Raw genomic sequence first — 14,482 nt, 5'->3', positions numbered from 1 at the left:
CTGACTTTAGACTATACTACAAAGCTACAGTAATCCAAACAGATTGGTACTGGCACAAAAACAGACACATATATCAGTGGAACAGAACAGAGAGCCCAGAAATTAACCCATATACATATAGCCAATTAATCCATGACAAAGGGCACAAAAATGTACAATGAGGAAAAGACAGTCTCTTCAGTAAGTGGTGCTGGGAAAACTGGACAGCTACATATAAAAGAATGAAATAAAGCATTTTCTAACACCATATAAAAATAAAATCAAAATATATTAAAGACCTAAATTTAATATCATAAACCATAAAATGTCTAGAAGAAAGCATATGGGGGACACTCTTTGACATAATTTGTAGCAATATTTTTTTTGGATCTGTCTCCCCAGGCAAAGGAAACAAAACAAAAATAAATAGATGGGACCTAATTAAACTTAAGAGCTTTTGCACAGCCAAGGAAACCATCTACAAAATGAAAAGGCAACCTACTGAATGGGAGAAAATATCTTCAAACAGTATGTCCAATAAGGTGTAAAATCATATATATATATATATATATATATATATATATATATATATATATATAATGAAAACTTCATATAAAAAAAGAAGAACCTAATGAAAAAATGGGTAGAAGACCTGCAGACACATTTTTCTAAAGACATATACATGGCCAACAGGCACATGAAAAAAATGCTCAACATCACTAAACATCAGGGAAATGCAAATCAAAACCACAAAGAGGTATCACCTCACACCCTTCAGAATGGCTAATATCAAAATGTCTACAAATAACAAATGTTGGATAAAATGTGGAGAAAAAGAAACCCTAGTACACTTTTGGTGGGAATGTAAATTGGTGTAACCATTATGGAAAACAATATGGAGGTTTCTCAAAAAACATAAATAGAACTACCATATGATCCAAGCAATTCCACTTCTGGGTATATATCTGAAGAAAATGAAAATGCTAGTTTGAAAAGACTAGTATTTTCAACGTTGGAATAGCACCCCAACGTTCATAGCAGCATTATTTACAATAACCAAAATATGGAAGCAACCTAAGTGTCCATCAACAGAAGAATGGATAGAGAAATATATATATATACTCAATGAAATATTACTAGGCATAAAAAAGAATGAAATTCTGCCATTTGCAGCAGCTTGGATGGCCCTAAAGAGTATTATGTTTAGTGAAATAAGTCAAACAGAGAAAGACATATTTTATGATATCACTTACATGTGGAATCTAAAAAATAATATAAATGAATGTATATGCAAAATAGAAACAGACTCACACGTGTAGAACACAAACTTGTGGTTACCAAAGCAGAAAGGGAAGCGGGGAAGGGGTAAATTAGGAGAATGAGATGAAGAGATATAAACTACTATTATAAAATAGATAAGCAACAAGGATATATTGTATAGCACAGGAAATTATAGCCATTATCTTGTAATAATTTATAATGGAGTATAATCTGCAAAAATACTAAATCACTATGCTTTATACCTGAGAATGATATAATATTGTAAATCAACTATACGTCAATAAAAAATGATGTGGTACACACACACACACACACCACACACACACACACACACACACACACACACACTGGAATATTACTCAGCCATAAAAAAATAAAATCTTGCCATTTGAAACAAAGTGGATGGACCTGGACAGTATTATGCTTAGTGAAATAAGTCAGACAAAGACAAGTATAAGTTTTCACTTACATGTAGAATCTAAAAGAAGAAAACAAATGAATAAATATAACAAAACAGAAAGAGAATCACAGATATAGAGAATAAACTAGTGGTTACCAACGGGAAGAGGAATGGTGGGTACAAATTTCAGTTCTGCAAGATAAATAAGTCCTAGAAGTCTAATGTACAACAATGTGACTGTAGTTAACAATATTGTATACTTGAAATTTGCTAAGAGGGTGTATCTTAGGTGTTCTCATGAGACACACACACACACACACACACACAAGGTAACTTTGTGAGGTGATGGACGGGTTAATCAGTTTGTTTGTGGTGAATATTTCAGAATGTATACATATCAAATCACCCATTTTTACATCTTGAATATGAACAATTTTAATTTTCAACTATAAAGTTGGAGGAGAAAAAGAATAAATTAAGACAAAAAGCTTAACTGTGTGGAAGTGAGACTGGAATTGAAAGGATACAAATAATAGCTCACATATATTGAGACTTTACTATATGTCAGACAGTATTCTAAGTGTTTAAACTATTAATATTCCCAGATAAGGAAACTGAGGCAAAGAAAGGTGAAGTAACTTTCAGCTAATGAGTGATAGACTGGGATGTCAAATTCAGGCAGTGTAGTTTCACAGTGTATGCTCTTGGCTATTATGTTTACATCCTCAATAAATGAGCTATTTGAAGAAAGAAATAATAGAAGTTTAGAAACACATAACTGGGGGCACAGAGAATGTTAAGAATCAATCATTAATTTTGAGCCTGAGTGAATGGGTGATGCTGTTATTAAAAACTGGGGCTTAACTGTATGTTAAATGGAAATTGTTGTATCTGTACTTTCTGCTTTGCATGATTGTATGCTCAAAGGAGATGAAGGGCTGCATTGCATACTAGAGGTGGTATCCAGATAAGCTAGAGCCTCATGGCTCTCTGCTGAGAATATCTACCAGAGACAAGGATATCACTCTCTGGAACCCCTCGCAATGAACCCCAATCTTTAGAGTGCAATAAAGCAGGCATTTCTTCAGCTGTCTCAGTTCCAAAGAACCTGTGGGATACCAGTAATAGAAAAAAAGTATACCCAGGTTGCATACCAAGGTTGGGTTCTATACAAACTCTAATACAGTATATGTTTACAAGAAAAGAGGCCCCCTTCCTAGTCCAGGGTGTCCAAATCTCACTTCTGAGCTGGAGATGATTGGGGGTGAGAAGTCTTCAAGGAGAGGGTACAAACTGATGACTAAAAAGCTATTTCTGGCCCATAGGCAGGTTTCTTTGAATCTATGGTGTTATAAAATTTGTTTAATTACATGACAACATTCAAAATCTAGGATGTTTCACATAAAAATCATGATTCTTGGGTTTCCCCGGTGGCGCAGTGGTTGAGAGTCTGCCTGCCGATGCAGGGGATGCGGGTTTGTGCCCCGGTCCGGGAAGATCCCACATGTCACGGACCGGCTGGGCCCATGAGCCATGGCCGCTGATCCTGCGCGTCCGGAGCCTGTGCTCCACAATGGAAGAGACCACAACATTGAGAGGCCCACGTACCACACACACACACACAAATCAATCATGACTCGTTTTAATTTGGGAGATTTGGTAATACTTATTTGGAGTTGAGTGATAGTTCTCCTTCAGATGGGGCAATTTGCTCACTCCCTCAGCACCCCCCTCAGCCCCCAGGTCTGCTTTACTTATTCTTTCTAATGTCCACCTTTCATTTCTAATGAGAACAAAGATATGTTATAGGTTGGTAAATGATGCTGAGCTCCAAAAGCCTGCTTTAATTTCACTGTACTTTTCAATACTCAATAAAACTTGTAGGGCTCTGGTAGCAAGGGAGGGAGTCTTATCTGCCTTAATCTTCTTATAAATGTTATGACTTCCCAATTAGAAAGACCTACAGGTGCTCAATGGGAATGATAACTATTCAGAAGACACCAGGTTTAGTGTTTTCTTAGGCTGGTTTCATGAAAGCTACCGTAGAGTAGAAACAAGACATAGGGGTAAAAGCCATGAATGGAACCTGTGCCCATGAGTATAACTAGATCAACCTTTGTTTCAAGACTTTCTTCTCTTCCTGTCTCTCAGAGACTGTGTGTGTGTGTGTGTGTGTGTGTGTGTGTGTGTGTGTGTTGGGGGTAGAGTGGAGGTGGGCAGACCTGTATGGATTCTTCGGTGGGCTTTCAGGTGAGAGCTTTTTGTGTACACTTTGCTGCATCCTGCAAAGTCACACTGGTGAATCCGTCTTCTCTTCAAGTCAAGGGACTCTTCTCCCTGCATTTGGCTCATTGCTGCTGGCCTGAGCAAAGAAAGAGAGATAAGGCCAAATAGTGATTTTAAAGTGGAGGCTAAATAAATGGACTTACATATAATGGGATCACCTCATACATGCATTTAATTTATGCAAATTTAATACCAGCCCCCCCCCCCAATAATTGAAATAGCTCAAGCAATTCCCTCAACTAAGCCATTCTGCTCAGTAAATGCAGGTCCCAGAAGGTGGTAATGTTTCTTTGGGTGGTTTCTGTTCCCAAGCAATATGAGCATTTCACTTTAATAAGCTTCATTCTTAGGTTTAAAGAAATGTATTTTTCATCCAACATGGTTGCTAAAAGACAAGCCAATGATAAGGTTGCTTTAAACTTACAGAGACAAACAGAATGCAACTGTACTTTATAGGAAATTTGTATATTTTCCAAGGGTAAAAATTGATGATCTACAATTAAAACATTACTGTGTCATAACATCCATGTCCATGCACATGTGTGCATACAAGCTCATACCTTCGCTGAAAAGGCAGTTTACTTATATTTTGTTGTCCTCGAATTCTTACTATTGTGTCTGAGAATTTGTTCCACTTTTACCACAGACACACACATATATACACAGAGACAGACCTGAAGTAAAGATAAAAGTACTTACTCTTGTACCTGAATACCCTGTAAGGCTGAGGATCCACTCTCAATTGCACTCTCCTCACTGTCACTTGGGATCTCCAATGGAGACATGGAGGTGGGGTCAACTTTAACTAAAAGCAAAGAAAAGGAGCAGTGTGGGCTACAAATATATGAACCTCTAATCATTTTCAGGATTCCCAGTTTGGCCCACAATGAAAAGTAGCAGCAAGATAGAGAAATAAAGAAAAAGCAAAGATGGAAGAAGTATATTTGTATGGAAGGAAAAGAAGAGCATTTAAAATTTTAGCAGAGCGGGATAAAGAAATTTCTTTGAGGGAAGGGTAGTGTGGAGCATTGTCACTAGAATGAGCTTCTCTAGGATAGTGAGCAAGATAAGATAGTGGGTTTCCCTAGGATAAGGTCTGGGTACGATTCAACTCCCTATCTCGAGGACCCAAGACAGTGTCTGTTGAAAAGTCAGGTTCAATTTGTATTTGTTGAATCAAACTCTAAATAGTTCCCTGGCTGTCCTCAGATCAATGCCTAGGCTCATGCTAGAGGTGAGAACATCCCCTTTGGCTTTTGTGTTCCTTAATGGAAACGAGTCATTGAGATGAGACACATAATGCATGTCTAGCAGGTGCTTGATACATGTTAATGTCCTTCCCTTCCACCTATGTTGGCAGAAGCCCTTAAATCTTTATTGACAACCAATGGTGTTTCTGACGCCTAACAAAACTCAGTTACATGGTCAGACATCTAGATCTAGTGAAAGCTTCAAAATTTCTATATAGAAGAAACTTAAGCGTGGCAATAAAGTTGGGGACGGGGAGTATTTGGCTAGAGCAGTCACCTCCATACATTGTGTATCATTCACTAAAACGTTTTAAGCATATATCTGTGTCTGTGTCTCTGCATGCGTATGTGTGTGTTTATGATATAAATGTACTAGCATCCTAAAATTTTGTGTACATTATGAAAAATAAACAAAATATCATGTAAAGGGTGAGACAATACAAATAGAAGTTTTGATGCTTTCTTTCTGTGATCCAAATACTTTGTGCAATACCCCCTTTGCCCCCCACCAAGGTGTAAGCATACCATTTGGAGACCACTGTGCTAATGGTCTTAGCTTGAAACTACGTTGAACACTTTACAATTTATTCCATTTATTTAAAATGGTTCTGATTTGGCTTCCCTGGTGGCGCAGTGGTTGAGAGTCCGCCTGCTGATGCAGGGGACGCGGGTTCATGCCATGGTCTGGGAAGATCCCACATGCCGCAGAGCGGCTGGGCCCATGAGCCATGGCCGCTGAGCCTGCGCGTCCGGAGTCTGTGTTCTGCAACGGGAGAGGCCACAACAGTGAGGCCCGCATACCGCAAAAAAAAACAAAAAACAAAACAAAAAATAAAATGGTTCTGATGGACTGATGGATATTATGATGGGGGGGAATTCAAAGCCCATCAAACCATCCCTTGGTGTTACCACTGCCTTGATATCAGTAAATTCTCACACAAAGAATTTTATTTTCCCATCTCCTGTTTTGTTTGGCTCTCTCCCTATATGAAAATTTATAATTGTATTTTAAATAAACCCCTCAGGGGATCTCAAAAGCAAGATTGTTATGAATACTTATCATTACCACAACTAACCACTAATCGATAACGGCATTTTTATTCAAAAGAACACAGCGGAGTCTCAGCAACTTGATGCTTAGTATGTCATTCTCCTACATTTAGTGATGGAAAGATCACAAGGCATTGAATTTCAAAGGTAGAAAACTCTTAGAAAGTTTTTTTTTTTTACACTGAGCTGAAATCTGGTTCCTAGTCATTTCCACCCGCATATCTGCCCTTTGGTCTTTTTAATTCATGCTAAACATTTATCATCTCCTTTCTCACATGGGTTTTAGTCCTCTCACCATCTTAATCTTTCTCTTCTGATTATACTCCAATTTCCCAACATCCTTCCTAAAGCTGAACATCCAAAACTGCTTGTAATTCTACAGATGTGGTGAAGGTAAATATCTTGAACCACTTCAAGAAGCCATATAATTTTCTTCCATCATTCTCCATTACAAACTAGATATGTCTCTAGGAGGGGAACTGGGTGGCTGGGGGATAGTGGTGAAAGGGAGATAAACATACCTTTCTGAATTCTGAACTTATTTTAAAAATAAATAAAAGGTAAGATTACAGCATATGAACTCTCTCCTGGAAAAAGTTTCAAGTTTGTTCATCACATCATTTTTTACAAGACAACTATTATCTACCACTGTCCTCTCTGGAGATGTACAAAGAAAAATAAGATGGAGTCTTGTCCTCGAGAAATTTACAATTCAATTGGGAAGAATGCCCATACACTTGTGATACAAGCATGTAAAAAATAACGTGGAAGGTGATAGATGCTAAATGAGGTGGAACACAGGAAAGATGGCAAAATTTCAAAGAGACTATTTTACCTGTAGGGAAGAGAAAAGGTACAGTGCTGGGAGAGGCTGGGAGGTAAGGCTGGCTAGGTATGTAGGGCTAGAAACATTCTCAACTTTTCTACAAAGCATTCTTAATGGCATAGAAGACTAAACACATCCTCCTGGAAAGTCCCAGTGTAGTTGCTTTAGTAGCTTAAAACTATTTTTGAAGGTCATGTTTTAAAATATTATTCAAATATTATATTTTCTCTTTAATAAAATCATATTTTAAAAATATAAAATGTTTTAAATTACTTACTGTCAAATAATATAGAGGTTCCAGAAAGATACATAGTATTTCACTCAAAGATATGTATACCCCAGTTTGAGAAACATGGGCTAAATGAAAAATATTCTTTGTACATTTGTAAGCGCTGAAGAGACATGATAAAAACAGTATTTATGAAAAATTGCTCTTAAAGCTGTATGCAAGAATAATTGGAAAATAAATAGGAGATACAATATTCAAAAAGGGAATAGATGAAGGAAGGTAAAGTCTAGCAAAGGGGCAGATTGATGCTCACCTGATCCAGCATTTTTGCCATCTCCTCCAATGAGTGGGACTGTAATGGCTGCAGGGCTCCCATCTGCAGGCAAAGTAGTATACACCATGGGCAGTGACTGCACCATCACTGGGATGGCCTTCAGGCTACCCATCTTATTTGGCAGATTGACTGAGGGGATGCTGTGAATCACATGTAAGATCTGCTGACCACCAGTGCCCTGAGAGGAGGCCAGGATAGAGCCTGGGGTCAGAACAGTAGGGATGTTTGCTGAAGTGCCTGTGTCTGATGTTGAAGTGGATACTACAAGTGTCTGGGAAGCAGACTGTGGCTTGGGAGGACGTATTGGAGCTTGCAGCATACTGGCAGGCTGAAGAGGAGACTTTGGCTTGTGAAAGGAGAGGTCAACTGGTTCCACCTGGGGCAGGTTGAAATCATTAGCCAGAAGTTCTTCTGGGGGCTCAATCTTGATGTCATTTAACAGTGCTGGGTTCTCCATGGGGTTGGCATCCAGGAGTGGTGGAGATGTCATATTACCTCTGTCTGCTGCCTTAAGGGAATCTCTAATTTTAACAGGGCCAGTGACCTAAAATAAATACATAAACAAATGAGAGGTGCAAACAGTGAGTGTTAGTACCCTGAAGAAGAGAGATGTGAGCAATGAAAGAAAGAAATCTCTATTCTGTTGTCATGGACAGAATATACAGGGAGTTGAGAAAAATTAGGCAAGAGGAAAAAGTAAAACAAGAGTAAAGAGGAAAAAAGAGGGAAACTTTATTGAGTACCAGCATCAGGCACTGTATAAGGCAATTAATACAAATTATTTCATTTAAACTTTACAATAATTCTGCAAGATTAATTAGAATCAACACACCTGAGTATCCACTATTAGTACTGTGTCAAGCCCAGTGAGGGCACAAATGAATAAGGTATAGCCACGAAGTACATACTAACATACCAACTACAATGATAGAATAATATGAGTAGCTTATAAGTCATACCATAATAAGTGATGCAGTAGATATGCAAGCAAGGTATTTTAGAAAAAGAAAAAGGAATGATTCATTCTGTCTAGAAGATCAGGGAAGGTTTCAAGGAGGAAGAGATATTTCAGATGAGTCTTAGAGAATTAATAGAAGTTCTGTAAGAAGAGAAAGGGTAAAAAAAAATTTCCATCTACAGAGACATACCAACAGACAATATGCTTAGGTAGTAATGATGCAGTACAGTCAGTTTTATTAAATGCAAAATATATCTGTGCAACTTTTAAATTTAAAAATACCAATTAAGGGACTTCCCTGGTGGTCCAGTGGTTAAGACTCTGTGCTTCCAATGCAGGGGGCACAGGTTTGATTCCTGGTTGGGGAACTAAGATTCCACATGCAGCATGGCCAAAAAATAAATACTAATTAAATGATCACTTTATAGGTAATATATAAAATAACATAAAACCTCAACCTAATAACAATTTTTCTGAGTTGAATGAATTCAAAGATCAAGGATATCCCCAAATAAAAAATGGGTAGACGGGAACAATCACCAACAGGAAGACATTGGAACTCACCAAAAAAGATATCCCACATCCAAAGACAAAGGAGAAGTCCCAGTGAGACAGTAGGAGGGGCACAATCACAATAAAATCAAATCCAATAGTTGCTTGATGGGTGACTAACAAACCAGAGAACATTTATACCACAGAAGTCCACCCACTGGAATGGAGGTTCTGAGCCCATGTCAGGCTTCCCAACCTGGGGGTCTGGCAAGAGGAGGAGGACTTCCTAGAGAATCAGACTTTGAAGGCTAGTGGGATTTGATTGCAGAACTTTGACAGGACTGGGGGAAAGAGAGACTCCACTCTTGGAGGGCACACACAGGGTGGTGTGTGCATTGTGACCCAAAAAAGGGAGCAGTGATGCCATGGGAGAGAGAACCAGACCTGCCTGCTAGTGCTAGAGGCAGGGGGTGGCTGTGTCTCACCGTGAGGACAAGGACACTGGCAGCAGAAGTTCTGGGAAATACTCCTTGGTGTGAGCCCTCACAGGGTCCGCCATTAGCCCCAACAAAGAGTCCGGGTAGGCTCCAGTGTTTGGTTGCCTCAGGCCAAACAACCAACAGGGAGGGAATCTAGCCCCACCCATCATCAGACAAGTACAATAACGTTTTACTGAGCTCTGCCTACCAGAGCAACAGCCAGCTCTACCCACCACCAGTCCCTTCCATCAGGAAATTTGCACAAGCCTCTTAGATAGCCTCACCCACCAGAGAGCAGACAGTGGAAGCAAAAAGAACTACAGTCCTACAGCCCGTGGAACAAAACCCACATTCACAGAAAGATAGACAAAATGAAAAGGCAGAGGACTATGTACCAGATGAAGAAACAATATAAAACCCCAGAAAAACAACTCAATGAAGTAGAGATAGGCAACCTTCCAGAAAAAGAATTCAGAATAATGATAGAGAAGATGATCCAAGACTGTGGAAAAAGAATGGAGGCAAAGATAGACAAGATGCAAGAAATGTTTAACAAAGAACTAGAAGAATTAAAGAACAAACAGAGATGAAAAATGCAATAACTGAAATGAAAAATACACTAGAAGGAATCAATAGCAGGATAACTGAGGCAGAAGAACGGATAATTGATGTGGAAGAGAGAATGGTGGAATTCACTGCTGAGGAACAGAATAAAGAAAAAAGAATGAAAATAAATGAAGACAGCCTAAGAGACCTCTGGGACAATATAAAATGCAACAACATTTGCATTATAAGGATCCCAGAAGGAGAAGAGACAGAGAAGGAACTGAGAAAATATTTGAAGAGATTACAGTCGAAAAGTTCCCTAATGTGGGAAGGAAATAGGCACACAAGTCCAGGAAGTGCACAGAGTCCCATACAGGATAAACCCAAGGAGAAACAAGCTGAGACACATAATAATCAAATTGGCAAAAATTAAAGACAAAGAAAAATTATTGAAAGCAGAAAGGGAAAAATGACAACATACAAGGGAACTCCCATAAGGTTAACATACAAGGGAATTCCCATAAGGTTAGCAGCTGATTTCTCAGAGGAAACTCTCCAAGCCAGAGGGAATGGCATGACATATTTAAAGTGATGAAAGGGAAGAAAGTACAACCAAGATTACTCTACCTGGCAAGGACCTCATTCAGATTTGATGGAGAAATCAAAAGCTTTACAGACAAGCAAAAACTAAGAGAATTCAGCACCACCAAACTATCTCTACAGCAAATGTTAAAGGAACTTCTCTAAGTGGGAAACACAAGAGAAGAAAAGGATCTATAAAAACAAACCCAAAACAATTAAGAAAATGGTAATAGGAACATACATATCAATAATTACCTTAAACGTGAATGGATTAAATGCTCCAACCAAAAGACACAGGCTCATTGAATGGTTACAAAAGCAAGACCCATATATATACTGTCTACCAGAGACCCACTTCAGACCGAGCGACGCATACAGACTGAAAGTGAGGGAATGGAAAAAGATATTCCATGTAAATATCAACAGAACCCTGGAAGCAATTCTCATATCAGACAAAATAGACTTTAAAGTAAAGAATGTTACAAGAGAAAAAGAAGGACACTACATAATCATCAAGGGAGCAATCCAAGAAAATATAACAAATATAAATATATATGCACCCAATATAGGAGCACATCAATACGTAAGGCAACTGCTAACAGCTATAAAAGAGGAAATCAACAATAACACAATAATAATGGGTGACTTTAACACCTAACTAACACCAATGGACAGATCACCCAAACAGAAAATTAATAAGGAAACATGAGATTTAAATGACACATAGACCCACTAGATTTAGTTGATATTAATAGGACATTCCATCCAAAAACAGCAGATTACATTTTCTTCTCAAGTGCACACAGAACATTCTCCAGGATATATCACATCTTGGGTTACAAATGAAACCACAGTAAATTTAAGAAAATTGAAATCATATCAAGCATCTGTTCTAACCACAACGCTATGAGATTAGAAATCAGTTACAGGGGAAAAAACCATAAAAAACACAAACACATGGAGTCTAAACAATATGTTACTAAATAACCAAGAGATCACTGAATAAATCAAAGAGGAAATCAAAAAATACCTAGAGACAACTGGCAACACAAGCACGATGATCCAAAACCTATGGGATGCAGAAAAAACAGTTCTAAGAGGGAAGATTATAGCAATACAAGCCTACCTCAAGAAACAAGAAAAATCTCAAATAAACAACCTAAACTTAAACCTAAAGGAACTAGAGAAAGAAGAACAAACAAAACCCAAAGTTAGCAGAAGGAAAGAAATCATAAGGATCAGAGAGAAATAAATGAAATAGAAACAAAGAAAACAATATCAAAGATCAATAAAACTAAAAGCTGGTTCTTTGAGAAGATAAACCAATTGATAAACCATTAGTCAGACTCATCAAGAAAAAGAGGAAGAGGCTTTAAATCAATAAAATTAGAAATGAAAATAGGAGAAGTTACAACAGACACCACAGAGATACAAAGCATCCTAAGAGACTACTACAAGTAAATCTATGCTAGTAAAATGGACAACCAGGAAGAAATGGACAAATTCTTAGAAAGGTATAACCTTCCAAGACTGAACCAGGAAGAAATAGAAAATATGAATAGACCAATGACAAGTAATGAAATTGAACCTGTGATTAAAAATCTTCCAAAATATAAAACTCCAGGACCAGATGGCTTCACAGGTGAATTCTATCAAACACTTAGAGGAGGCCTAACACCCTTCCTTCTCAAACTCATCCAAAAAATTGCAGAGGAAGGAAAACTCCCAAACTGATTCTATGAAGCCACCATCACCCTGATACCAAAACCAGACAAAGATACTACAAAAAAAGAAAATTACAGACCAATATCACTGATGAATGTACATGCAAATATCCTCAACAAAATACTAGTAAACAGAATCCAACAGCACATTAAAAGGATGATACACCATGATCAAGTGAGATTTATCCCTGGTATGCAAGGATTCTTCAATATACACAAATCAATCAATGTGATACACCATATTAACAAACTGAAGAAGAAAAACCATATGATTATCTCAATAGATGCAGAAAAAGCTTTTGACAAAATTCAACACCCATTTATGGTAAAAACTCTCCAGAAAGTGGGCATAGAGGGAAATTACCTCTACAAATAAAGGCCATATACAACAAACCCACAGCAAAGTTCATTCTCAATGGTGAAAACCTGAAAGCATTTCCCCTAAGCTCAGGAATAAGACAAGGATGTCCACTCTCACCACTATTATTCAACATAGTTTTGGAAGTCCTAGCCATGGCAATCAGAGAAGAAAAAGAAATACAAATTGGAAAAGAAGTAAAACTGTCACTCTTTGCAGATGACATACTATACATACAGAATCCTAAAGATGCCACCAGAAAACTAATAGAAGTAATCAATGAATTTGGTAAAGTTTCAGGATACAAAATTAATGAACAGAAGTCTCTTGCATTGCTATACATTAATGGTGAAAAATCTGAAAGAGAAATTAAGGAAACACTCCCATTTACCATTGCAACAAAAAGAATAAAATACCTAAGAATAAACCTACCTAGGAAGAAAAAAGACCTGCATGCAGAAAATTATGACACTGATGAAAGAAATTAAAGATGATACAAAGAGATGGAGTGATATACAATGTTCTTGGATTGGAAGAATCAATATTGTGAAAATGATTATACTACCCACAGCAATCTATAGATTCCATGCAATCCCTATCAAATTACCAATGGCATTTTTTACAGAATTAGAACAAAAAAAACTTAAAATATTTATGGAGACACAATAGACCCCAAATAGCCAAAGAAGTCTTGAGGGAAAAAAAACGGAGCTGGAGGAATCAGACTCCCTGACTTCGGACTATACTACAAAGCTACAGTAATCAAGACAATATGGTACTGGCAAAAAACCAGAAACATAGATCAATGGAACAGGATAGAAAGCCCAGAGATAAACCCATGCACCTATAGTCAACTAATCTATGACAAAGGAGTTAAAGATACACAATGGAGAAAAGACAGTCTCTTCAATAAGTGATGCTAGGAAAACTGTACAGCTACATGTAAAAGAATGAAATTAGAACACTCCCTAACACCATACACAAAAATTAACTCAAAATGGATTACAGACCTAAATGTAAGACCGGACACTATAAAACTCTTAGAGAAAAACACAGGAAAAGAAGTCTTTGACATAAATCACAGCAAGATCTTTTTTGATCTATGTCCTAGAGTAATGGAAATAAAACCAAACATAAACAGATGGGACCTAATGAAACTTAAAATCTGTTGCAAAGCAAAGGAAACTACAAACAAGATGAAAAGACAACCCTCAGAATGGGAGAAAATATTTACCAATGAATCAACAGAAAAAGGATTAACCTCCAAAATATATGAACAGCTCATGCAGCTCAATATTAAGAAAAACAGAGAACCCAATCCAAAAATGGGCAGAATACCTAAATAGACATTTCTCCAAAGAAGACATACAGATGGCCAAGAAGCACATGAAAAGCTGCTCAACATCACTAATTATTAGAGAAATGCAAATCAAAACTACAATGAGGTATCACCTCACACCAGTTAGAATGGGCATCATGAGAAAATCTACAAACAACAAATGCTGGAGAGGGTGTGGAGAAAAGGGAACCCTCTTGCACTGTTGGTAGGAATGTAAATTGATACAGCCACTATGGAGAACAGTATGGAGGTTCCTTAAAAAACTAAAAATAGAATTACCATATCACCCAGCAATCCCAGTACTGGACATATACCCTGAGAAAACCATAATTCAAAAACACACATGAACCCCAATGTTCATTGCAGCAC

The 14,482-nt window shown here is 37.6% G+C and overlaps 1 protein-coding gene across 1 annotated transcript in view; it reads right to left on the bottom strand.

Annotated features, from left to right (window-relative positions):
- Positions 1-14,482, bottom strand: part of KLF8 (KLF transcription factor 8) — a 75,529-nt gene that overhangs the window by 27,689 nt on the left and 33,358 nt on the right. Inside the window, exons 4-5 of the mRNA XM_027096782.1 lie at positions 7,615-8,179; positions 4,646-4,751 (exon numbers count right to left, since the gene is read on the bottom strand). Of these exons, the coding sequence (XP_026952583.1) occupies positions 4,646-4,751; positions 7,615-8,179 (671 nt within the window). The remainder of the gene's footprint in view (positions 1-4,645; positions 4,752-7,614; positions 8,180-14,482) is intronic.

The sequence above is a fragment of the Aethalodelphis obliquidens genome, unplaced genomic scaffold (assembly GCF_003676395.1).
Source record: "Aethalodelphis obliquidens isolate GAN/ISIS:26980383/991018 unplaced genomic scaffold, ASM367639v1 scaffold108, whole genome shotgun sequence".
NCBI lineage: Eukaryota > Metazoa > Chordata > Mammalia > Artiodactyla > Delphinidae > Aethalodelphis > Aethalodelphis obliquidens.
This window is presented reverse-complemented; position numbering and strand designations above follow the sequence as displayed.